The 27,999-nt window shown below is 45.3% G+C and overlaps 1 protein-coding gene across 1 annotated transcript; it reads left to right on the top strand.

Moving 5' to 3' along the window:
- Positions 1-27,982, top strand: LOC311102142 (uncharacterized protein). Its single transcript, XM_084143375.1, has 6 exons — positions 1-294; positions 1,068-2,611; positions 23,072-23,191; positions 23,354-23,490; positions 25,245-25,312; positions 25,439-27,982. Exons 2-6 carry the CDS (start codon positions 1,319-1,321, stop codon positions 25,489-25,491), a joined length of 1,671 nt encoding a protein of 556 aa, XP_083999501.1. The 5' UTR covers positions 1-294; positions 1,068-1,318; the 3' UTR covers positions 25,492-27,982.
- The last annotated feature ends 17 nt before the right edge of the window (positions 27,983-27,999 follow it).

Here is a 27,999-nt window from a genome sequence, read left to right as displayed (position 1 = left end):
GGGCGCGATAGAGAGAGATGCTGGGGGAGTTACCAGCGGAGAGACGGTGGAGAAATGGAGCGTACTTTTTGGTGATTGAGGGGGACCTACCGTGCCTCCCGCGGCAGAAGCGGTAGTTCCCGCCCCAGGACAAGCATCTGTTTCCAAATTTAACCCCGGGTGGTGGGACATATCTGGATATTTATTGGCTAAACATAAAGAAAATCGTCTGGAACATCAGCAAGACAATCCCGGAAATAACAGACGTACCCTCAGCCGGTCACGTAGGCTACTGGAGCTTTGCGTTACATATAGGTAAGTGTACAATCAGCTGACATTTAGAGGGCTATATTTTGCCCGGGCTACTATTATTATGTACTTTGTTGAATTGATTTCAAAGTCATAGCAAAACTCACTCCAAAATAATCCAGTATAGGCTATTTGTATCTTGGAAGGAATACAAACACGTGTAGGCTATAATTCTAAATTATAGGCTATGCATACTGGCTAAACTGTAAGTAATGCGAATGAATAACAAGTTGGAGTGGCATGTGTTCTTCAGAGTAGCTGCTCTCACAGTGTGTTTACCACTGCTTCGCGAAGTGGGGAATTATTCTTGCATATATCCGTATTATGACTTTAATGTGTTGATATTGCCTGAAATATATTTCATAAAAATGAAGACGCTTTACACAACCCCTTTTGTAAACTACCCTTGCTTTGATATTTTAGGTTTGAACTGCTGTAACAAATCAATTACTATTTAACTACCCGAGCCAATATAGCCCAATGTCTGAATATAATATATTATTAGAATATAATATAATAATATTTAAAGCAATTTCGACATATTTGAAGTTTGTCAATAAAATGTAGGCGACGCTACATAAGATATTAGGCCTACAATTAAATTAGCAATTTACAGGTTTCTTAATGTAAGGAATATGAATAACCTAGGGTGAAAATTAGGCTGCTTTATGTTTAGTTTGAGTATTTCGTCCCAAGCCTGTAGGTGATACGATTAGCCTACTTATTGTAGGCTATAACCGTAATCACAGTCAAGTAATTATTGTATCATTTTGTTTTAGAAACATCTCAAGCTTTTGAATATCAGAAAACATTTCAATAGAAGACAAATGTCGAACCATTTCAAGAAAAAACATGAATGAAAGAAAAACGGAGACAAGGAGACTTTTTAATATGAAACTTTCCAAAGCTGTGGCACCGCTCCTCTCTCGCCTCGGCAGTTGTACTGCACACTCGCTCTCGCACAGTGGCTCTCGTAAAAAATGAGGCAAGGACGTGGGCTACGTGCACATCCAGCACTAGACGAGATGAAATGGAGAGCTTGGAACACACGGACCTTTTAAATCCAAGCTCTTCCCACGGACACCACAGTTTTTCAGCCTCGCATGAGAGAGTGACAAACGGTGAACACATATTCGGAGCTGCTGAGCTTCACCCTTTCCAGACCAACATGGGACTAAATGGACTAAATGGACTAAATAGATACTGCCCGGGCACGGCGCCGGTTGGGATCGCCACGGCCGCGGAGTTACTGTCAGGTCTGGCTTCCAAAGCAAGCTCTTCCGGAATCACGGTTTTAAAGAAGCAGCCGAATACTGGGCTGCCATTCTATAACGGCGGGATCGTGTCTCAGTCCGCAACCATTGAGGGCAGCCACAGTGGGGTTTTGGCGCAAACTCCCAATGGTTGTCCTCCGCAAGTGAAGGGGGTGGGGGAGGCACCGAATGGCCTTGCGCAACCCCTCGGCAACAGAGCACGCGTCGTGGAGAACGGGGACAGAACACAACATGAGAAATGCGCTCTTCTAGTGAAGAGGGCCAATGGTGACCCACGGGTCAAACAGCTGCACCATCAGAAGCGGAGAGGCGTGGAGAACCTGGACATGGGTTCAGAGACGCCCAAAGGGTGTGGCTTGTCAACAGGGTCAGGTTTAGGATCTCTTGGTATGATGGCCTACGGACCAGGAGAGTCGATAACCCCGGACTGCAAACGGAGACTAGTGGCGGAGAGCGACGTTCACAAAACGGAGCCCTCCAAACCAGGCAAGGCGGTCCCGGTTGCTGCTAACGGCGACAACAGCATCAACAATAACCATAGCTACCACAAACACAGCGCCACCCCTCATCCCCCTTTGCCAGCCCCTCACAACAACAAGCTGCACCACAATGTTCACAAGGTGGCGCTGCTGAGCCCCGGGGCCATTCCAGACCAGATGTCCCCAGTAGAGGCCAACAGGATCCCGTCTCTACAGTTACAGGCCGGGGCGGGCTGGTCGGCGGAGCGTATCGCCCAGCAGTTCATCGTGCCCTGTATGAAATCCTATGGTATCTGTGTGAAGGACAGTTTCCTGGGGCCACGGCTGGGTGAGTCGGTGATGGGCGAGGTGGAGAGTCTGAACCGCAGCGGGAAGTTCCGCGGGGGTCAGCTGGTCAGCCAGAGGAGCATCCCTTCGCGGAGTATCCGTGGAGACCAGATCGCCTGGGTGGAGGGGCACGAGCCGGGGTGCGAGGGCATCGCCACGCTGATGGCACACATCGACGAGGCCGTGATGCACAGCGCTGCCAACGGGCAGCTGGGGGACTGTGTCATCAACGGGCGCACCAAGGTGAGTGAACAAGGGGAGGGTGGGGGGAGGACCGAGGTAGAGGTGGTGGGTTTGGGGACAGGAAAGGATGGCGTCATCAATGGGAGCACCAAGATGAGGGGAGATGGGGGAGAAGCTGGGGAAGAGAGAAATAGAGAATTGTGGAAGGGAACAGTGTGAGCTGGGGACTCAATGCCATCAATGGTCATATCGTGCTGAGAGGAGGATGAGGGGTGAGGAGGGGAGGCTGACTGAAATAGAAAGGATTAGTACCAACATCAACGTTGATATAATTATACGCTATAGATAGGGGGTGATTAGCTGTGGAGTCCCATTTTTATGAAATAATCTATTGTGATGTTGAGCTGGCACTATCATATCACTGATAAAGGGTGGGTACCTAATCCCGTCTGTTCCGCTCCCTGTCTGATTCAATGTGATAGGGCCACACCCCCAGGTAAGTGAGGCCATAGCTGTCTTGTATGCCCCTGACTTCTCCCATGCCACTGTGTGTGCCAGTATGCCACTATTGTCATGCCACTGTTTATGCCAATGTTCTCATACCGCTGGCAGCAAGACAACCTTCTGGAGCTATCTGGTCTGAGATCAGTGTTTCATTAGCTTTGAAGACAACTCTTTCAATCTATATCTCTCACCGTACACAAACAAGGCGTTCTTGTGGCTGGTTTGGTAAGAGTGTGTGTGTTTGTTTGGTTAGTTGGTGTCTGTTTGGATGGCTGTGTATGTTTGACTGTTTGCTTGCCTAGCCTATTGTAGCTATTTGTATGGCTATGTATGTATGTATGTATGCGTTTGTTTGGATCGTTTCCGTCTTTGTGTGTTTGAGAATATGATTGTTACAAGCTTAGACAATAGCCAGACATGACCAACATGGTTGTGGTCAATTCGAATTGAAGTCAGTCAATTCAGGAAGTAAAGAAACAACCAAAAAAGACAAAAGGAAACGTTTGAAATTAATAGTTTCTCCTTTTAGGTTTGTTGAGAATTCACTGAAAATAAAAAGCCCCTTTCAATCATTGAATTGGAATTTCAGTTTACTTCCTGAATTGACTGACTTCAATTCGAATTGACTCCAACCCTGATGACCAAAGAGCGGTAGTTGATTTTGCCCCATCCCTGCTAGCCCGTACAGAGCCTAGTTGGCTGCAGTGCTGTAAGCTGTCAGTGACCTTGCTTAGTGACGCAGGTCTGGATATTTGAGCCAGGTTATGTCACGGTCCTACATTGGGCTCACCCACTCTCACTGCATTCCCCCAGGTTTCCACCCCACCCTGAAGCAGTTTCTCAGCCCACTCAGCCCTCTCCCAAAGCAGGGTTCAGACCTATCTAGACCTTGGTTCAACTAGAATAGAGCATGGTTTGAGTCCTGCATAGGCCGCAATACATTATTCTGAAAGTCGCTTTGATATAATCTGCTACGTAGTGACTATGTTGTATTAACATATTATCTCAGTTGTTCACTACTGCACCATAACCCCAGGGTCTGCCTCTTATCAGTGGTGTTAGCCATTGCAGAACTGTCTAGACTCTGTTACGCCACATTGAGCTTAATGATGAGCTTGGAGGGTACTATGGTGTTGAATGCTGAGCTATAGTCAATGAACAGCATTCTTACATAGGTATTCATCTTGTCCAGATGGGATAGGGCAGTGTGCAGAGTGATGGCGATTGCATCGTCTGTGGATCTATTGGGGCGGTAAGCAAATTGAAGTGGGTGACAGGTAAGGTGGAGGTGATATGATCCTTGACTAGTCTCTCAAAGCACTTCATGATGACAGAGGTGAGTGCTACGGGGCGATAGTTGTTTAGTTCAGTTACCTTTTGCTTTCTTGTGTACAGGAACAATGGTGGCCATCTTGAAGCATGTGGGGACAGCAGACTGGGATAGGGAGAGATTGAATATCTCCGTAAACACACCAGCCAGCTGGTCTGCGCATGCTCTGAGGACGCAGCTAGGGATGCAGTCTGGGCAGCAGCCTTGCGAGTGTTAACACGTTTAAATGTTTTACTCACGTCGGCCACGGAGAAGGAGAGCCCACAGTCCTTGGTAGCGGGTCGCGTTGGTGGCACTGTGTTATCCTCAAAGCGGGCGAAGAAGGTGTTTAGCTTGTCCAGAAGCAAGACATCGTTCTCGGCTACGTGGCTGGTTTTCCTTTTGTAGTCCGTGATTGTCTGTAGACCCTGCCACATACGTCTCGTGTCTGAGCCGTTGAACTGCGACTACACTTTGTCCCTATACTGACGTTTTGCCTGTTTGATTGCCTTGTGGAGGGAATAACGACACTGTTTGTATTCTGCCATATTCCCAGTCAACTTGCCATGGTTAAATGCGGTAGTTCGCGCTTTCAGTTTTGCGCGAACGCTGCCATCTATCCACGGTTTCTGGTTAGGGTAGGTTTTAATAGTCACAGTGGGTACGATATCTCCCATACACTTCCTGATAAACTCAGTTACCGTATCAGTGTATTCGTCTAAATTATTTTCGCAAGCTACCCGGAACATATCCCAGTCCGCGTGATCAAAACAATCCTGAAGCGTGGATTCCGATTGGTCAGACCAGCGTTGGATAGTCCTTAGCACGGGTACTTCCTGTTTGAGTTCCTGCCTATAGCAAAATGGAGTCGTGGTCAGATTTGCCGAAAGGGGGGCGGGGAAGGGCCTTGTAAGCATAACGGAAGTTTGAATAACAGTGGTCCAGTGTTTTACGGTCGATATGTTGATAGAACTTCGGCAGCCTAGTCCTCAAATTTGCTTTGTTAAAATCCCCAGCTACAATAAATGCAGCCGCAGGATATGTGGTTTCCAGTATGCATGAAGTCCAGTGAAGTTCTTTGAGGGCCATCGTGGTATCGGCTTGAGGGGGGATATATACGGCCGTGGCTATAACAGAGGAAAATTCTCTTGGGAGATGATACGGTCAGCATTTGATTATGAGGTATTCTAGGTTGGGTGAACAAAAGGACCTGAGTTTCTGTATGTTACTACAATTACACCATGAGTCATTAATCATGAAACGCACACCTCCGTCCTTCTGCTTCCCGGAGAGATATTTATTCCTGTCTGCGCAATGAACAGAGAACCCCTCTGGCTGGACCGATTTCATTATCAAACCACAGCTATGAGGTGACCCAGTCGGAGAAGTAAAGAGATGCACCTTGCCCCTACAGTGACGAACTTTGTGCGATACCCAGACACCATGTGTTTGAACAAAGACGTCACTCTCCCAGACATCAGCACTTTGCTCCTCTGTCATGGAACTGACTATTCTGCTTCTAGGTCAAAGGTTATGCTTGCTCTGCTCAATGAGTGTGGCAGGCAGCTGATGGGAAATGGGTTAGTTGAGCCACAAGCCAATGTCACTGCCCCTATGTTCCATACCCACCTCCCCTCCTCTAGCCTTGGCATACTATGCCATCTTGAACAGAAAGAATGTCCTTGCTGTCTGTTAAATAGTGTAGTGGAAGTTGATAGAACAGTAGCAATGAGTCAGGTATGAATTGAGGGGGTGGGAGTGGGCGAGGCAAAGTTTAGAGAAACAGAAAGGGAGGGAGGTGTGCTGCTAAATTACAAGGTCATTGTACCAGCAGTTCTATGCTCTCTACTCTTTTTTTTTTTTTTAAGGTACAATATGCAGAAATAGTTTGTGACAAAACAAGCAATATACTGTATAGTGTGGAGCATCATTGTACCATCTAAACCGCTGTGAAGTATATTTTCAATAACCCAGAATATTGTATTTTCAGCTGTTTGAAGCTGGTGTACAAAACCGAAAGTAAAAGAAGCAGAAACGAAACTTAAGAAAGGGAAGCATAGAAATAGCGCACATAGAACAGCTCTACCACTTCTTTCAATGAGAATGACAGATCTATAACTCACATTTCTATGTGAATTTAGTCGGGTCTCGTAAACAGTTATATATTGTAGATTTAATACTTTTTATTTATTGGTTTTTAAATCACAACAAAATCACAACAAAAGCTATATACATTTACCCCCACCCCCAACCTGAAACTTGCTTTCCTTTTCCTATGTCGATCTGTACGTAGCTCCGATCTGTAATAGCCTACTGTCTATATGGTTCAGTAAATACTATGTCCCCCACTATGGTTTCTCATTATTGTTGTCTATTCTTTCCCTTGTCCTTCTTTCTCGTTGTTCCCTCTTTTTCCCCCCCCTTCTCTCTTTCTGACCTCTCTCCCACTCCCTTTCTCCTGCGTCTTATCAGCCCCACTCTAGCTTGTCTGCCAAACTATTTCCCCTCCGTTTCCTTGGTAACAGGGCCATACAGAGCGTAGCACTGCAGTGTGTGTGTGTGTGTGTGTGCCCAGAATAATGCCAGCGTAGCACCAGCTAGAGCTAAACCCAATGCACCCTCGGCAAACACAAATCAACTCTAGCTGTCTCCAAGCACAACACAGCAGCGGCAGTATATCACAAGAAAAGAGGCAGAGAAAGAGTGGTGGAGAGAGAGTAGGAGATGTGGAAAAGAGAAGGAAGAGGACGATATATTAGGTAGGGAGAGATGGATGTGGTTTCGGAGGAGGAGTGAGATGAGAGGTGGTATAGAGGGATAGGCAGCGCGCGATGCAGCAGCCGTATCATAATGAGTGTCTGGTGCAGCGTGCCCTCAGATGCCCCTCCCAGAGAGCCAGCCGTGCTGCTGCACACAGGAGCAGCCAGGGACATGCTAGCAACTAGCATTTCGCCTAGCACACACACACACGATGCAGTATCAAGCTAGCTGCTAAGACAAAGAGATATCTAAAACAAATGATGAGAGCATCATATAGGCTTTAAGGTACTGAGAGGATCACACTGCTCTCACTTCCTGACCTTACCCATTCAGTTTACAGAAGGCTGAATGATAATGTAACCATTGCACTTGAATGCAAAATAGTTTTAAAGAGAATTCACTTTTCTCTGGGTGGCCTCCAATGGGATTTTAGTGCTTGTTGTTTGTCCAGGGAGAGTAGGCTTTGGAAGGGCCTGGTTCTTGTGATCTCATCTTGTTTTGGAGCATTGTACAGCAGGGGTTAAGGACTCATACTGACTCTGAGAGCAGTCTGGACTGCGGTTTGGTGTCCTATGCTAAACATTCACACATCTCTACTTATGCACACATGCCCACCCACCCACCCACCTTACAAGTGATTCTCACATACAGAGCGCACTGGCCAATTGCACTCGATCTTGGGTTTGACATTCAGTGTGTCACTGTTTGTGTCGCAGTGTGTGAATGCCTGTGTGTTTACATTGTGTTTGTTTGCGCGTGTGTGTGGTCTCAGATGTTGCTGACAGTAGGCTGGCTTGGTTGCGTTTGTATACAGAGTCACTCTGGTGGGTAGTGTGATGTTCTGATTTACAGGGCAGGGGAGACATTTACATTTTAGTCATTTAGCAGACGCTCTCATCCAGAGTGACTTACAGTTAGTGAGTGCATACATTTTCATACAGGCCCCCCGTGGGAAACGAACCCACAACCCTGGCATTGCAAGCGCCATGCTCTACCAACTCAGTGTATGAACATTAAATAGGGAGTGTACATAGTATAAAGGACTGCTTTGTCAGGTTACTGGAAATGGGGGAGCGCGCGCAGACACACACACACACACACACACACACACACACACACACACACACACACACACACACACCCACACCCTCAGCCCTGTGGTTAGTGTGACTCAGGCAAGATGGGGTCCATCACCAGGCATGACTCATAAAGGCTGATCCGTTTTTTCTGCTTGATACTTGACACTCAGCGGCAGCAGAGGGAAAGTGATCAGAGTTGATTTTAGTATGGAAACTGTGAGAAGATGGATATAAGATTAGAGAGGAAATATAATTTGATTTAGGCTAATGGTTGAATATCCAATAAAGTTTATATCACTAGAAATAAACCTGTAACAGTGCACTCCTATTTTTCCCCCAATAATTCACAGACAGGCATGGCGCATTACTTCATGAACTTATGTCAGTGTCAGCTCAGCTGGTTAGTCAGGCCCGAGACAGACAGCTTACTGCAGGTCCACAGAGAGCCATAGAACCTAATGAGGCTCCGTCTGTCCTTAGCTCAGCCTTACTGACTCATCAGGAAATACACAGGCCAGCTGAGCGCACAGAGTTCACCTCAGTCCAACACATTCATCACTGTCTGATTGGCACAGAATTTGCCAGCATAGCACAGCTCACCTCAGCCCAGTCCAGTATAACCCACACAGGCCCACTTCAGCTAAGCTCAGCCTGGCAAATCCCCAGCCCATCCCAGCCCAGTATACACCAACCTATCCCAGTGCTAGCTAGTTAGCCTAGCACTACCCTGATGCCCTCCCCTCTCTCCTGTCTGTCTGTGTGTCTGTCTCGTCAGCATCAGGCCCTGTATTTGTTCAGCCTTGTCTCCCTCCTACCTCTGTCCTCCATGCCTCTTATCTGCTGGCAGTATGCTATACCTGCGTGCTCGGCCCTTTATTTTCCTCCTTTCCAGGAACCGCCTATTCTCTCTCTCTCTGGCCTTCATCTTGGCAGGCAGGCATGCGGGCAGAGACATGAGACAGGAGGCAACGCTGTTAGGGATTAATGCTGGTGCCAGTGGTGCCCATTAGATTGGCATGGAGATGCTGAGAGATTGAAGAGAGATTGAAGAAGGCTAATATGATTGCAACACGTCGGGTCATGCTGTTCTCATGCTGTTTGACTGACTCGGGGCTGGGAGCAACAGGAGAGGTGAGCGACTGGGATGCTGTTTTGACTGGGATGCCGGCGACGGCTTTTGTGACTGACTCTCACAGTTCTGGTTGACTACTGGCTTAGAACTGAACTAGCTCTGGTTTAGAACTGTCTCATCTCTATGTGAACGCTGGTGTATAATAGCTTTGTTTTCAGCTTTGTGTGTGTGTGTGTGTGTGTGCATCCACGTATGTGCGTGTGTGTGTGTGTGTGTGTGTGTGCATCCACGTATGTGTGTGTGTGTGTGTGTGTGCGTGTGTGTGTGTGTGTATGTCCTCCAGGCTAGGGCTGTGCTGTGGCACGGTACATGTTAATTGTGGCCAAGAAAGACCACGTATAAAATACTACACACTAATACATACAGTGGGCTGCAATCTTCAACACCAGGGTCAGTGCAAACGTCAAACATATTTTGGCTGTATATCTACCTCTATAGTGCTTTTCCCTTTTGTTCCGTAGACATTTTTGTGAGGGTAATGAGTGAGGTTAGAGGATGCGACTATTAGCGACTAAAACATTCTGGAAGCCCGCTGGAAGCGCTTGACAACATATAAATGTTCACCATCATTTCTCTGTGCCCTGACACTGATTGCTTAGCAACAGAGCAGTGTGAATGGAGACGGTGTGATTTCCATCTCAATCCCAGATAAAGAGCTCTGCCACAGTGAAAGTCAGGTGCAACGCAAAAAGGTCATTCTTTCCCAGAATGCAACACCACCACCCATGGTGCTGATGACATCACATCTCCCAGAAGCAGCCTGGCCCACTGTAAGCCTCACCCCCCCACCAACACACACACAAAAACAATACATAAGATTAGAGTAACCAATACATAAGATTGAGTGTCCCCTTGTAACACCAAGTGCCCAAAGTAGGGATCAAGATGTGGCTTACTATTGAAACTTACTGTAGAAAACAAAAATGTTGACACTGGAAATATATCTTTCATCATTTGAGTGTCTCTTTAAACTGATTTTAAGGTATCTAGTCTGTTGCCCTATGGTTGATTAGGAACTAAATAGCACCAAACCGCTTGTGTTTGTTTTCCGTTGAATAAAGTTTCAAAACGTTTTACTACAGATGTAGGATCTTAATTTGATCACCCTGTTGCAAGATAGCTTTTTTATGCAATGCATGAACTTTAAAACGTGTAGTGTATTTGAGGTTTAAAAAGGCTTCTGAAGTTTACAATTTCCACTTTGACATTTCAGACTTAATTTTCCCTTGCAAGAATGTATCATCCCCTACAAAAATGCCCATTAATTATAATCCACGTAATAATTCACATTTCCTGTTGCTGCAGGATTATTTTCCTGCTGTAGCAAACTGGCTCAAATTAAGACCCGAAATCTATACAGTGTGCACTAATGAATACGACTCAGTATGCCTATATTGGGGTTAAACACTGTGGGAGGCCAATTTATTGATGTCTCAGACTTTTATTGTTACAAAGACCACAAAGGTGATTGTATGTTATTGCTAAGCTTTTTACAATTCTTCTTTAAGAGAAGATTAATGCCTTGTTTTACGTGAAGGTATAGTGTTATAACAGTGATGATTGGTCCCCTGTAGCTCAGTTGGTAGAGCATGGCGCTTGCAACGCCAGGGTTGTGGGTTCGTTTCCCACGGGGGGCCAGTATGAAAATGTATGCACTCACTAACTGTAAGTCGCTCTGGATAAGAGCGTCTGCTAAATGACTAAAATGTAAAATGTAAAAAAACTACTGTACTGTTAATACTGTACATGTTCACTTGCCAAATCCTTAATCAAGTCTTACATACAGTCCATGTCCTGTGTGTTATATACAACAATGTTATCAGTTGAATTATGTAGCCACGTTCTACAGCCCCAGTACAGTCAATCACATCTGGATTACAGTAATGTGTCTGTCCTCTGACTCCTGGAGGGACTTCAGATGAGCTCTGGCCCTGGTGTGTGTGTGTGTGTGTGTGTGTGTGTGTGTGTGGGTAAAGACCAGCGGCCTGGGGCTGGAGCTGGAGTCAGAGGTTAATGAACACACACAGCATGTGAGCGTCGCGCGGTAATGAGGCGAGACAATGGTGGCCGGCAGGCTTGCCAGAGAGTCACACAGACAGAAGGGAACACTTGTACTTTGGCCTGTATCATTCTTCCATAATGAGACTAAACCTGATTTGATGGTTTGACTACAAATGGGCGTATTTGGGTGACATTTTGGTTTCCTGTCACTGTTCTATGTCGAATATGATTATTGAGGTGTGTATTTGACAGCGCTGCTTTTCACCAGTCAGTATGCAAAAGGCTGACCGGCACTGTAATGGATTCAGTGGATTTGAACATGAAGGACTTTGTCGTCACTTTGTATTGAAGCTTCTGGGCTTGCCACTTCAGGGGTGACACTGAATGATACTATGTTCTCTCCTTGCTCACTCCTCACGGCTTGCTGATAACGGAGCCAATACTTGCGTAGCCTAGCTGGAGGGAAAGAGGGACTCAGCCCTCTGCTCTTCACCAGTGTTTACTCCTCCCCCTAGTACTCTGTGATGGGCTGGGAGAGGGGAGGACAGAGAAAGGAGAAGGAGCTATGGAGGGACAGAGGAGAGGGAAGGGAAAGACCGAGAGAAAAGAAGAAGAGATCATTACATCATTATTAAGAGAAGAAGGGAAGACTAGGTGAAAGAGAAAGGAGAGTGGAAGAGTGAGAAAAGAGAGTGGAAGAGTGAGAAAAGACAGTGGAAGAGTGAGAAAAGACAGTGGAAGAGTGAGAAAAGAGAGTGGAAGAGTGAGAAAAGAGAGTGGGAGAGTGAGAAAAGACAGTGGAAGAGTGAGAAAAGACAGTGGAAGAGTGAGAAAAGACAGTGGAAGAGTGAGAAAAGACAGTGGAAGAGTGAGAAAAGAGAGGCAGAGGAAGAGAGGAAGGGCAGAGTAAAACGAAGGTTGTTGTTTAGAGTCGGTGAGGGGATGAGGTGTACTCTACTCTCCAGGGTCTGATAAATACTGACCTGTATACACACACACACACACACACAGTCTTGTACAGCTAACCTTGTGGGGACACACAATTCAGTCCCATTGAAAATCATATTCTCCCTAACCTAACCCTAACCTGTACTCTTACCCTAACCCTAACCTTAACCCAAAAACCTAACCTTAACCCTAAACCTAACCATAAAACGAACCCTAGCTCCTAACCCTTAATGTAATTCTAACCCTAACACTAATTCTAACCTTAACCCTAAACCCCCTAGAAATAGCATTTGACCTCGTGGGGACTAACAAAATGTCCGCAGTTAGTCAAATTTGTGTTATTCTGGTCCCCACAAGAATAGTTAAACACGTCCACCCACACACACACACACACACACACACACACACACACACAACCTGACCCAAACAATTTCCCCAGCAGAGATACAATGGCTAGGGGCCCGGAACGTAATTCCATTTTTATGCACTTCTCTATGCATATTCTGACCTTGAATTTAAGCATGAGAATAGCGTGCTATTCACCTGCTATTCATTTTGGGTGGAGATTGAATAAATGAAGGTGTGGCGGAGGTGTGTCTATAGATACGCCGTATTCTGACCTTTGTGTGTTTCTGTTTCTGTAGAGCTGACTAAGACTTGGGGGAAGTTCCAGGGACACAGATTAAAACTAGACCAAGCTCAATGGAGAATCTTTTGAAAATGCTAGTTAGTCCAGGATTAGGCTTAATCTGTGTCCGGGAAACACCCCTTGGTGTTCTAGAGGTATTGGATCAGAGCCTTTGTTACGCAGTATTATTATTAGGATTAGTATTGAGCAAGGTCATGCATCATATGGCTACGTTTACACAGGCAGCCCAATTCTGACATTTTTTCCACTAATGAGTCTTTTGACCAATCACATCAGATCTTTTTCAGATCTGATTGGTCAAAAGACCAATTAGTGAAAAAATGATCGGAATTGGGCTGCCTGTGTAAACGCAGCCTATGTGATACGTGGTGTTAGTGTCAGTGACCTTTTCACATAGTTGCGTGCAGTGGAGGAATGTGTACTCCCAGCCCATTCAGACACACACATCCTTAGAGAAGCACATGGGCTAGTCTTTAACACAGCCTTGCCTAGCAGGGGAAATGCCAGCCAGAGACCATTGTTACTCTATTGATACTCAGGGGACTGTCTCCAGTCCAGTACAGTGCAGGTGAGGTTGAAACATTAGCTGAGTAGTTACATGCCCACTGTCCTGTCCTCCACAGGACCAGCTAGTTAGAGCTTTGGAGTACCGTCTTGTGAAGACGATAGCCCATTTCTTTCTCCATAATACATTTCTTAGAACAGTCAGAGTTCATGGTAATGTGTGACCCGTAATACAGGTTAGAATTGTAGTGGGCCTACACAAGTGTTTAAGAGACAGAGAAATCATTGGGACATTGACTGTCTCTATACAGAATCATGTGACTGTGAGTGAGTACAGTAACCTATATGGTGCCCCATGGAGTGGAATTTCATCCCCACGAACACCAGTGAAGGGGTTAAGTAACCGTACACACAGCAGAGGCATACCACTTCTACTGCTCACCGCCTAAAGCCTCTTACCTGATTGGTGGGTAAAAGGTTCCACCCACTGATGATATGGTACAGGCTCAGTGGAATGGGGTTGGCAACAGTCTTGTACAGCTAACCTTGTGGGGACAAACAATTCAGTCCCATTGAAAATCCTATTTTCCCTAACCCCTAAACCTAACCCTAACCTGTACTCTTACCCTAACCTAAACCCAAAAACCTAACCTTAACCCTAAACCTAACCCTAAAACTAACCCTAGCTCCTAATGCTTAACGTAATTCTAACACTCATTTTAACCTTAACCCTAAACCCCCTAGAAATAGCATTTGACCTCGTGGGGACTAACAAAATGTCCCCAATTGGTGACATTTTTGTTCTTCTGGTTGCTACAAGAATAGTTAAACACGTCTACACACACACACACACACACACACACCCAACCTGACCCAAACAATTTCCCCAGCAGAGATACAAAGGCTAGGGGCCCGGAACGTAATTCCATTTTTATGCACTTCTCGATGCATATTCTGACCTTGAATTTAAGCATGAGAATAGCGTGCTATTCACCTGCTATTCATTTTGGGTGGAGATTGAATAAATGAAGGTGTGGCGGAGGTGTGTCTATAGATACGCCGTATTCTGACCTTGGTGTGTTTCTGTTTCTGTAGAGCTGACTAAGACTTGGGGGAAGTTCCAGGGACACAGATTAAGACTAGACCTGGACTAAAAAGCAAGCTCAATGGAGAATCTTTTTGAAAATGCTAGTTAGTCCAGGATTAGGCTTAATCTGTGTCCGGGAAACCACCCCTTGGTGTTCTAGAGGTATTGGATCAGAGCCTTTGTTACGCAGTATTATTATTAGGATTAGTATTGAGCAAGGTCATGCATCATATGGCTACGTTTACACAGGCAGCCCAATTCTGACCTTTTTTCCACTAATGAGTCTTTTGACAAATCACATCAGATCTTTTTCAGAGCTGATCTGATTGGTCAGAAGACCAATTAGTGAAAAAAAGATCGGAATTGGGCTGCCTGTGTAAACGCAGGCTATGTGATACGTGGTGTTAGTGACCTTTTCACATAGTTGCGTGCAGTGGAGGAATGTGTACTCCCAGCCCATTCAGACACACACATCCTTAGAGAAGCACATGGGCTAGTCTTTAACACAGCCTTGCCTAGCAGGGGAAATGCCAGCCAGGGACCATTGTTACTCTATTGATACTCAGGGGACTGTCTCCAGTCCAGTACAGTGCAGGTGAGGTTGAAACATTAGCTGAGTAGTTACATGCCCACTGTCCTGTCCTCCACAGGACCAGCTAGTTAGAGCTTTGGAGTACCGTCTTGTGAAGACGATAGCCCATTTCTTTCTCCATAATACATTTCTTAGAACAGTCAGAGTTCATAGTAATGTGTGACCCATAATGCAGGTTAGAATTGTAGTGGGCCTACACAAGTGTTTAAGAGACAGAGAAATCATTGGGACATTGACTGTCTCTATACAGAATCATGTGACTGTGAGTGAGTACAGTAACCTATATGGTGCCCCATGGAGTGGAATTTCATCCCCACGAACACCAGTGAAGAGGTTAAGTAACCGTACACACAGCAGAGGGATACCACTTCTACTGCTCACCGCCTAAAGCCTCTTACCTGAAAAGGGGCCACGACACAAAACCCTTGTTACAGAACAACCATCAAGTTAGTAGCCAAACAAAACCCTAACCCCCCCATGTAGTCCTACAATTACAGGTTAAATGGAAGCCCCAAAGTTGGTTACAGGGAGGCCCTTACTCTCTCTATCTCTCTGCCACCTTGCTTCACTCACCTGGTGCTATATCAGAGCCCATATGTAGGGTAAACAGTGCTTGGTCCCTGGTGAGGAGGATGGAAGTGTCCCAGCTCCCAAGACCAGGCTATTTCTCTGCCTGCCAACCTACCTCCCAATGCAGTAGTGTTCCAGTTGCCTCAGGGGGGAGGGAGGGAGTGTCTGGATTGGGGTTTTATAACATGTCTTAAAGGTGAACTGCCCCTTCTGATTTGGCTTAGTTTTTTTGCTTGCTCCTCAAGAAATGCTGGCGGCCATGACAGAAGCCAAACGTGAGTGGCTTGGGGGTGTGGTTTGATGTGGGTGTTTCTTGGGTGTGTCCTTGCCACCACCAAAACACACCATAGAGTACCACAGTAGGAGTCATAATACCCATAAAACCTAGCGGTCAAACAGGGAAATGGTTCCAATTGTTTTTCCACCATTCATTTTTCCCATAGGAGATTTTAGAAACACTTAAAATAAGGGCTGTGTTTTGTGTAGGCTTATCCTGGTGTGACGATTTGATAACCGTGTAAATCTCTCTCGGACAAGGTGACTTTTATCAATATATTCGCCTGTATTTACCCCCCCAAAATGAAATGCTAATTAGCTGCTAATGTGGCTATCATAAAGAACTGCAAATGCCATGATGATCTTGACGAGACTGCCGAATTGAGGCAAAGGTAAGAATCTCTAGATTAACCCTAACCCTAATGTTAGCTAATGTAGCAATTAATAAATTGGCAACATTTATTTAAATTGACAATTCTGTGAACTGTCTTTGTTGTGGAAAATGATCACTATACTTTATTAAAAATCAATGTTCTTCCAGAGTTTTTGTAAAATTAAGATAGACTTTATTACACAGAGTAACGTGAGCCGAGATGGTCTGCAGAGCACCTCCCCTCTCTCTCTCCACTCCCCGTCTATATAGTCACATTCACATACCTCCTAGCTCAAAGTCCCTCCCTCTTGGGTTCCCCTACCATTATCTTCAGTTTCCCTCTCTCTACCACTCCGCCCACTTCCTTAGTGTAACCGGTGTGAAATGGCTAGCTAGTTAGCGGTGCGCGCTAGTAACATTTCAATCGGTGACGTCACTCGCTCTGAGACCTTGAAGTAGTTGTTTCCCTTGCTCTGCAAGGGCCGCGGCTTTTGTGGAGCGACGGGTAACGGTGCTTCGAGGGTGACTGTTGTCGATGTGTGCAGAGGGTCCCTGGTTCGAGCCCAGGTAGGGGTGAGGAGAGGGACGGAAGCAACACTGTTACATTGATACTGTTGACCCGGATCACTGGTTGCTGCGGAAAAGGAGGAGGTCAAAAGGGGGGTGAGTGTAACCGGTGTGAAATGGCTAGCTAGTTAGCGGTGCGCGCTAGTAACATTTCAATCGGTGACGTCACTCGCTCTGAGACCTTGAAGTAGTTGTTTCCCTTGCTCTGCAAGGGCCGCGGCTTTTGTGGAGCGACGGGTAACGGTGCTTCGAGGGTGACTGTTGTCGATGTGTGCAGAGGGTCCCTGGTTCAAGCCCAGGTAGGGGCGAGGAGAGGGACGGAAGCAACACTGTTACATTAGTCTATGATAGCGGCTAAATTTGACTGTCATTCAGTTTAGAAACAATATTATTACAATCACACACTTGTCATGCAAAAACAATCATGTTCAGTTTTAAACTCCGGCTCACCCTGGCTTGACCTGAAGATTGATTCTTGGACATGACAGGTCCACACTCAATCTCTCAAACGTACACAAAACCCCACTCCTCTCTTCCCTCCTGTCATGCTGTAATTACTCATGATTAGTCTAAACTCTTTTCAACTCTGGCGCCACTCTTTGTACTTTGTTTGAGGAGAGCTGCATTAGGCAACAGTCTGGTTTCAGTCTCTGATAAGGTAGGACAGCCCTGGATTAGGTAAGAGCGAGCAATTCGACCCTAGGTCAGATCCCCACTTCTCACACACACACAGTGAAATGAACCAATTAAGTTATTGCCTAGCAACAGAGAATTCGAACTATATGTTTGTGATTAACTCCATTTTATCTCATAGTCCACTAAAAAATCCCCATCATCTTGTGCGTTTTAAATTGACACTACCTGTTAGCAAAAGTGTCAGCTAGAGATGACGTGCAGGAGCTTGCAGGGATTTGTAGTTTTGCATGATGTCTACTTTTATGCTAATTTGCATTTTCGATTCTGAGAGTAAATAGAGACGAATATACTGATAAAAGTCACCTTGTCCGAGAGAGATTTACATGGTTAACAAAACATCACGCCAGGATAAGCCTACACGAAACACAGACCTTAATTTAAGTGTTTCTAAAATCCCCTATGGGAAAAATGAATGGTGGAAAAACGATTGGAACCATTTCCCTGTTTGACCGCCAGGTTTTATGGGTATTATGACACCTCCACTGTGGGGCTCTATTCTGTCAGAAACTTGCCTGCAGCTGTTTCCCCCCACTCAATCACAACAAACAAATCTCCTGCAGGTTGAGTTCAATAACTACATAAGATATTCTGAACTGTGTTTTGATAATTTTCAAATGTAGTAACAGGTCCATGTAGAACAGTGGTCGCCAACCTTTTCTGAGTCAAGATCACTTTCGCAGTCAAAAAGCAAGCCAAGATCTACCGCTCTGACTTATTTAAACATTAATTTAACATTAACCTAATAAAAACAGTTCTGTAGGAATTAGATTTGTGCAGTAGGCTTAATACACTGCTCAAAAAAATTAAGGGAACACTTAAACAACACAATGTAACTCCAAGTCAATCACACTTCTGTGAAATCAAACTGTCCACTTAGGAAGCAACACTGATTGACAATAAATGTCACATGCTGTTGTGCAGATGGAATAGACAACAGGTGGAAATTATAGGCAATTAGCAAGACACCCCCAATAAAGGAGTGGTTCTGCAGGTGGTGACCACAGACCACTTCTCAGTTCCTATGCTTCTTGGCTGATGTTTTGGTCACTTTTGAATGCTGGCGGTTCTTTCACTCTAGTGGTAGCATGAGACGGAGTCTACAACCCACACAAGTGGCTCAGGTAGTGCAGCTCATCCAGGATGGCACATCAATGCGAGCTGTGGCAAGAAGGTTTGCTGTGTCTGTCAGCGTAGTGTCCAGAGCATGGAGGCGCTACCAGGAGACAGGCCAGTATTTCAGGAGACGTGGAGGAGGCCGTAGGAGGGCAACAACCCAGCAGCAGGACTGCTACCTCCGCCTTTGTGCAAGGAGGAGCAGGAGGAGCACTGCCAGAGCCCTGCAAAATGACCTCCAGCAGGCCACAAATGTGCATGTGTCTGCTCAAACGGTCAGAAACAGACTCCATGAGGGTGGTATGAGGGCCCGACGTCCACAGGTGGGGGTTGTGCTTACAGCCCAACACCGTGCAGGACGTTTGGCATTTGCCAGAGAACACTAAGATTGGCAAATTCGCCACTGGCGCCCTGTGCTCTTCACAGATGAAAGCAGGTTTACACTGAGCACATGTGACAGACGTGACAGAGTCTGGAGACGCCGTGGAGAACGTTCTGCTGCCTGCAACATCCTCCAGCATGACCGGTTTGGCGGTGGGTCAGTCATGGTGTGGGGTGGCATTTCTTTGGGGGGCCGCACAGCCCTCCATGTGCTCGCCAGAGGTAGCCTGACTGCCATTAGGTACCGAGATGAGATCCTCAGACCCCTTGTGAGACCATATGCTGGTGCGGTTGGCCCTGGGTTCCTCCTAATGCAAGACAATGCTAGACCTCATGTGGCTGGAGTGTGTCAGCAGTTCCTGCAAGAGGAAGGCATTGATGCTATGGACTGGCCCGCCCATTCCCCAGACCTGAATCCAATTGAGCACATCTGGGACATCATGTCTCGCTCCATCCACCAACGCCACGTTGCACCACAGACAGTCCAGGAGTTGGCGGATCCTTTAGTCCAGGTCTGGGAGGAGATCCCTCAGGAGACCATCCGCCACCTCATCAGGAGCATGCCCAGGCATTGTAGGGAGGTCATACAGGCACGTGGAGGCCACACACACTACTGAGCCTCATTTTGACTTGTTTTAAGGACATTACATCAAAGTTGGATCAGCCTGTAGTGTGGTTTTCCACTTTAATTTTGAGTGTGACTCCAAATCCAGACCTCCATGGGTTGATACATTTGATTTCCATTGATAATTTTTGTGTGATTTTGTTGTCAGCACATTCAACTATGTAAAGAAAAAAGTATTTAATAAGATTATTTCATTCATTCAGATCTAGGATGTGTTATTTTAGTGTTCCCTTTATTTTTTTGAGCAGTGTACATTATCACAGCATATTGGCTATATGCCTGCCGATATTGTTCTTCTCAGATTATCTTTGATAATAAAATTGATCAGTTGGTGTAGCACTTGCGAGGCACAGCTGAGCATAAATTGAAATAATTTGCTAAAATTTGCTTTTTTATTTTACTAGACTGATGGTACCTGCATCTGATGGTCATGGTGCTTTCAAGACAACTGGGAACTCTGGGAAAAAATGAGGTCAAATCATGACATCAGTGATCTTCAGGTCAGAAAGTCAGAGCTCTAGAAAAGATGCCTGAGTTTCCGACTTGAAATTCCGTGTTGGATGACCGTTCAAACCATTTGAAGTTGTCTTGAACGCACTGAATTCGGAAGTAGGAGATCTCATCTGCCTCATGCACAAATTCATGTTTTTCCTATGACCACAGAAAGTGAAATATTCCTTGCTATTAAAATAGACACGACGAGCTAATAATAATAATAATAATAATAATAATAACGCAGGGCTATCTATACACTTGGCTACTCATTTAATTGCAGCTGCAGCGTGAGTGGAAGTAGGGAGAAGCTCGTTTTATGTTTTGTAATAGTGTTGAATAAAAACAGTGTTGACAGTGCTGAATAAAAACTTAGACATGAACTCACTCATAAAAACAGCAGCTCTTTGCTGTATTCTTTGGCAGTCTCTCTCTGGTCATGGTTTTAAAGTCATGAAATCTCACGTAGGCTAGTAACAAACTTTGCTGGGGTCGCGGAAGCTGTTGGCACGGTGATGTAGGCTATCCGATTGGCCAGCGCAGTAGGCACACTCGATTTAGCCACAGATCTCCCGGTCCGCAGGGTAGGCAGAGCATGTCTTTTCAGACAAATGAAATGGTTCCAAATGGAAACACTTTGCCTATCCAGTGCGCAGGGCTTCTGAATCAAGTGCACCTACCGCCAACAGCGCAACACGAATACAAAAAAAGTAGCGCAAGCCGTTGTTGTTGGCTTTTCTACAGAAATGTTAGTGATCGACTAGGAATGCTTTGAAGATCGACCGGTTTGTGACCACTGATGTAGAATAAACAGTCCTTTACATAATACCATAGAAGCAGAGTTCTGCTAATACTGTATAAAAATGTGCACCTTTCATCTTTCATTGTCATTCCCAGTTGATACAGATACTGTGCCAATCAGCATTGTGTCTGGTGGTAATGGGGCTACCTTGGCAAACATGTCATAGTGGTCATACCGTCCTGTGTGGAGTCCCGTATATAACAGGAATAGACAGGGTTTCTTCCTCCCCATATTGACTGATACCATTCAATTCAATAATAAAAAAAGACAATACATAAAAATGGTCTAGTAAAATGTTAATGCTGAGTGCCAGGTCTCTCTCCATTCAGAGACATCAGTATCAAGCCCATCTGTCAGTCTGGACTTCATCACATCATCTTGCAAGTTTCCATTTGCTGGCTCCATACATGTTTCTGTGAACACATACACACATAGTCACTGTTCAGTTAGGCCTCATGATGGCATGTGCTGTTCATTTGAGTCAAGGGAGACTGGCAACAATGGAGGGGGTGTCCCAAGGGTACTTGTGTCGCATTACACACTTTTATTGTTAGGTCTTGCCTGACAAGCTGTGAAAATAGCAAGTGAACAGTGAATGAAATTATCATTGCAATCATATTGCTGGACGTTATGAAACCCAACTTTGCTCCTTCCGGGACCCGTTCATGACCAGGGGATCAGTCTGGAACCCAACTGTGCACTTTGTCTAACAGAAAAACAGGGTCAACAATTGTCATCATCCCTCAATTATAAACATTATGGAAGCTAATTCTAAGCTTTACATATGTAGACTGACTGACTGCAGATTGGATTAGATTCAGACCGGTGACACCGTTACACTATGCAACCAGCTGTGACATGTTTTGCCATGGCCCTGGGTTTGTTTAAGTTTGTTGCTGCTAGTTAGTACACTGTTGTAGTCAGACATGAGTTAGCTAGTTAGTACAAACATAGCTGAATCCAATATTAATTTGTGCCCTAGACATGGGTTGCACTTCAGAGGCTAATGTGACTGTTTAGTCTAAATTACACTAACTTAGAGTGGCATGGAAATATGATGGCATTGCTTAAGTAGGTAAATAAGTAGGAAACAATTTTGCCATAAGATGTCAACAAATGTACTTTAGAGAGATGGCAATGTTGCCATTACTGTTAGCAAAGTTAATCAAAAATAGCTAGCTAGCAATGCTAATGTTAGCTAGCTAGAATACGGTGGTCGCTTCAATCTTAGTTAGCTGGCTTAAGTTATACTGCATCTAAAGTCAATCTGGCGACATCACAATCATGATGATCGCAATCATGATGTTACCGTGTTTCCAAGCCAAATCTGAGTTTTATTGAGGTAGGTTAACGTTAGCTAGCTAGTTAGGTAGCTAGCTAGCTAAAGTCAGCTAGCTAGCTAAAGTCAGCTATGCTAGCGATGATGGTGATAATGATGATCAAAATATACATAACCAGATACATAACCAGCAGTCTATTGTATAGCTGCCATTATACTCACCACCACTGAGAACCAACGAACTCCAACCACCTATTCTGCATGATATAGGGTCCTTTGGCAGGGCATGCAAACCATAGTTGTTGGCTGTACATCCTGCTGGAAACATCCTGTACATCCTGCTTGTCAATATGTATAGGGCTTTTCAGTCTCAAACGGCCGTGATCCTTTGAACGCGTTGGTTGGGGGGCGATGTAATGACCGAGCCCCATTCAATAAAGGGAAGCGAAGTGGGCGGAGGGGCAATTTGCACTGTGGAGCTTGGCAAAAGGGGGTGTGATTTGTTGACATAATTGTAATACAAACCCAACCTTCATTTACTCGTTGTGAAGCACTGAGATCCCAAACTCTGTTTTAGACGAGACTGACCTTATGACCAAAGTGATCCTATTTACACTTTGAAGTCAATTTTGACACTAGAATAAATGTTTCTGACTCATATCTATGCCGTTTTCAAAGGGATTAGTTGTTTTTTAGGGGCATTCACTCTTTAAGGGCAGTCTGGAGAGGTTTGTGTTCTTACTGTAACCGACTGTTAAACATCCCCGTCTTCTCTCCTCAGGCTATGGTGGCTTGTTACCCAGGTAACGGCACGGGGTACATCCGTCACGTGGACAACCCTAACGGTGACGGCCGCTGCATCACCTGCATTTACTATCTCAACAAGAACTGGGATGTCAAGGTACAATGGAACATTGAGTCTCATACATCTGATATACTGTACTTTACTGTCCCACCAGATTTTCCTTGGCAACCCTCCGGCTACTCGCCAGCCTCTCTAACCTCAAGGCTATGGATAAGACACTGTGCATCTAACAGGAAACCTATGTGTGCTTGTTGTCAGGTTCAAGGAGGTCTGCTGCAGATCTATCCAGAGGGGAAAAGTGTGGTGGCCAACATAGAACCGCTGTTTGACCGTCTGCTCATCTTCTGGTCCGACCGCAGGAACCCACACGAGGTTAAGCCAGCCTACGCTACACGGTGAGTGACCATACATGCAGCCACGCACACAAAAACACAGGAGAGGCTATATACGGACACGCTTGGTGCCCAAATTGATGACGTATGTCGCACAGCTGAGAGTCAAGTGGAGACAACGGATTTGTTTGTCAGTTCAGTCAGTCATCCTGATGAGCCCTTCCCAGCTAGCTAATTTATGCTTGTGGCTAGAAAGTTCCGTGAGAATTTGAAACTTGTCTGCCGAAGTTGTGACTTGGGAGAGTGTTCAGAGTCATTCTGTTTTTAAATCGGAGTAATTGTTCATTTTTTTGTAGACGTTAATGCCGTAGTTGTACATTTTCTGTGAAAACCATGCTTTAGCTCTCATCCTGGCCTGATATTGGCTAAACTATCCAGCTACTTCCCTCTCCTTACTGCCAAATCCACTCGACTCTCAGCTGCGTGACATATGTCATCAATTTGCGCACCAGGCGTGCCCGTATAGCCTCTTTCCACACACACACACACAAATGCATGCTGACATAGACTCACACTGGGGTCAGAGAGGTGATACAGTATGTACACTTACAAAGTCACTGCATGCTCACTGAGACGCAATGTATTCAATCACACACACATACACACACACAATTAAACACACATACACATGTCCCATTGGTACTGTATATTCAAACTGAGATTTACTATGTGATGAAGTATGTAGTATGCACTAAGGCACACTTAAAGACCCACATAACCACATCCACTCACCCCCCCACACTTCTTCTCTCTGCTGAGCCCTTATAACCTCCTACCCACTTTACCTCATTCACACACTGTACAGTACAGTAAATGTTCACTAAAGGCTCCTAATGGTGTTGGGGAAGCTTTTACCTGCTCTATGAAAGGGATACTTTGGATTTGTCAGATGAACTCATGGATACCATTTTTATGTCTCTGCATCCAGTATGAAGGAAGTTAGAGGTAGTTTTTCGCGAGTCAATGCTAACTAGCGTTAGCGCAATGACTGGGGGTCTATGGCATCTACTAGCATGCGCTAACGCTAGTTAGCAACTTCCTTCAAACTGCACGCATAGACATCAAAATGGTATCTGCGAGTTCATCTGACTCTGGAGAAGTAGAAAAAGGGCTTCATTGCCAAAATCCCGAAGTATCCCTTTCACAAATTATAGATCCACTCATGCTGATGATCCACTGTTGAGAGAAGTATGAACTCAATCAGAACCTATTCAGACTCCTGCCTGATGTTGTGATCATGCACATGATTTTTTCATCTATGTGCTGAATCTTGGAACGCATTAGTCAGAAGTACACCACAAAAATGTGACATGTCATTAGCTTGATTCTAGTTCATTTGTTAGTCCTCTCCTCTCCTACTCTCCTCTCTGTCTGACATCTAGGGGGTGAGGTGGGGCTCAGGGCAGGAAGAACGTATTTCCTGACTGGGAGCGGGTCAGGGGTGGCGAGAGGGAGGGAGGAGGGCGGTAGGGGGGCAGTCGTCGGTTCAATTGCAGCTCTCGTGCTTGAGGGAGAGAGACAGGAATAAACAACACAACCCCACTGAGAAGCCCCACAGGAGAGGCAATAACCCTCACTTAACCCTCCACTGTCCAGAAGCAGCTCAGATTTAACCCTCCACTGACCATATATAGCACAGACTTAACCCTCTCCTATTCTTTCCAATGCTGTACTATACTGTACTGAATTGGTCTGTTCTTGCTCGTGAGCTGAGAATCTCTGTTGTCAGTCTGATCAGATCATCTTGTGTGTTACAGCTATGCCATCACTGTCTGGTACTTTGATGCCAAGGAGCGGGCCGAGGCCAAAGAGAAGTACAGATTGGGTGAGTTACAGTTCTGAATGTCTGACTTACATGTAATAGCGTGCATGAAACGATTGATGCACTTTGTACAGTACATTTTTCAAAAAGTATTTCTGACTCGTCTCCTCTGCCATTTCTTGTCCATAGCAACCGGACAGAAAGGTGTTCAAGTGCCATTCACTCAAAACAACAAAACCTAAATCTCGTCCAATACCCCCGAGTGCTTCCTGGACATGCATGTGCCTACCCGCGCTGCTATTGGACATCTTATTCTGAGGGGAGACGCTGTAAACCATCAGGCCCCGCCCATTCTGGCTCTGTCAGTCATCTGAAACAGCTCTTGATTGGCTGTGAGGAGATACGGCAGCATCTGATTGGGCGGTTGAGGGAAAGAGGGCGGAGATAGAACATGGTAGAATCCGTTTTTGAATGGAGCGAGGCAGGGTCAGACTAACTCAGGTGGCATAAGAGCCGAAGGGGATGAAGATGACTCCTCTTCATCAGAGAAGTCCAAAATTCATTAGAGACAACAAACAGAATGGAAAGACTTGTTTTTCAGTTTTTGCCTTTTCAGTAATCAGTGCTGTTATAATATAATCAGAAAGCAATCTTCTCTGCTCTCGCAAACTTTCCAGCTCAGTCAGAAGATAAGGGGTAACATACAATAGTCTTTTGTCCAATCAGAAATCAGGCCTAAGGAGACAGGAGCACCCTCTGTGGGGTCGGAGGGAAACGATTGCATCCGGTTTTCAGGGGAAATGGAAAGAGAGCCTGTGACGCGACTTCTGCTTTTGGATGTTAACAAGACGACACTCCATCTTAACTCCTCCTCCACATTTACTAGATTGGTACAACAGTGCAGAAGAGAACCTCCCCCAACATGTGTTTTTCTCTCACTAGGTTCAAACAGGACAGTTAAGGAAATGTGATTGGAGGTCCTGACCATCACACACATCGTGACACATCCAGCATGTTGCCTCAGTTACATCCAGCCATCAATCAACAACGCGCCGTTAAAGAGGAAGTGACCTCACAGGAAATTGTCCTTTACATATCATACAGTAGTGTGGAATTCAGCTCTCCCAGCAGTCTTGTTGTTGGACACCCTGTTAGGGTAGCCACCTGCCACCAGTGTGCAGAGAAGACTGAAGACTTTCTTTAACACAGAGAAGCATGAAGACTCTCTTTAATAACTCAACTTTAACTAAACTAGTCAACAGAAAAAAGTGCTTTCACAGCCTCATCAATAATGTTTGTTCATGTGACACAGTGAGAAACATACTGAAGAATCGAAGGAGTGTGTAATGTCAGAAAGCAATGTAACAAGTCCAAGAGCGTGTCTTTGTTTGTGACATTTTTTGAAGAAGGCACCTACACAAAGCTCACACAGACACTTCCATGAAAACACTGGAGCCTGTGCAAGACATCGGTAGGCGGGTCGAAACAGGGTTTGCTGAATGTTATGGGGTGTATTTTGTTGATGTGTGTAGGACAGTGTATGTGTGTGTGTATGTACGTGGATGCGCTTGACTTTGTGTGTCTGTTACAGACTGGGTAAGAGAGAAGTAAAAAATATCACTTTTCATAAATGCTATCTGTGAATGATAACAATGGACATTTAGAAAATGCTTTTATGCTGTGGATAATATGGTTATTGATATGCAATAGTGACTAAAACAACAAATGTTGCCTAATTTTTTTATAATTTTGCAGTATTGAATTAAAACGTGTTTTTGTACAAGAAGACTTGTTTTTTGCCTTCTTGAATATGGAGTACTCCTTTCTGATTCTAGACAGTCACTGATAACACACAGAGCAGGGACCCTCACACTGTCTGGACATTCAGGGGAATTATGGATGCTATATACACACAAACTGAGGCTCTCACAGATTTCTGGCTCTCACAGACCTGTAACTTCTTCTTTAAGAGGCTCCTCTGTCCTCCACTCGTTACCTGTATTAATGGCACCTGTTTGAACTTGTTATCAGTATAAAAGACACCTGTCCACAACCTCAAACAGTCACACTCCAAACTCCACTATGGCCAAGACCAAAGAGCTGTCAAAGGACACCAGAAACAAAATTGTAGACCTGCACCAGGCTGGGAAGACTGAATCTGCAATAGGTAAGCAGCTTGGTTTGAAGAAATCAACTGTGGGAGCAATTATTAGGAAATGGAAGACATACAAGACCACTGATAATCTCCCTCGATCTGGGGCTCCACGCAAGATCTCACCCCGTGTGGTCAAAATGATCACAAGAACGGTGAGCAAAAATCCCAGAACCACACGGGGGGACCTAGTGAATGACCTGCAGAGAGCTGGGACCAAAGTAACAAAGCCTACCATCAGTAACACACTACGCCGCCAGGGACTCAAATCCTGCAGTGCCAGACGTGTCCCCCTGCTTAAGCCAGTACATGTCCAGGCCCGTCTGAAGTTTGCTAGAGTGCATTTGGATGATCCAGAAGAGGATTGGGAGAATGTCATATGGTCAGATGAAACCAAAATATAACTTTTTGGTAAAAACTCAACTCGTCGTGTTTGGAGGACAAAGAATGCTGAGTTGCATCCAAAGAACACCATACCTACTGTGAAGCTTGGGGGTGGAAACATCATGCTTTGGGGCTGTTTTTCTGCAAAGGGACCAGGACGACTGATCCGTGTAAAGGAAAGAATGAATGGGGCCATGTATCGTGAGATTTTGAG

Source organism: Coregonus lavaretus, assembly GCF_964263955.1.
Source record: "Coregonus lavaretus genome assembly, chromosome: 26".
NCBI lineage: Eukaryota > Metazoa > Chordata > Actinopteri > Salmoniformes > Salmonidae > Coregonus > Coregonus lavaretus.
Note: the sequence above shows the minus strand (reverse complement) of the source record. Positions and strands in the feature narration are given on the sequence as shown.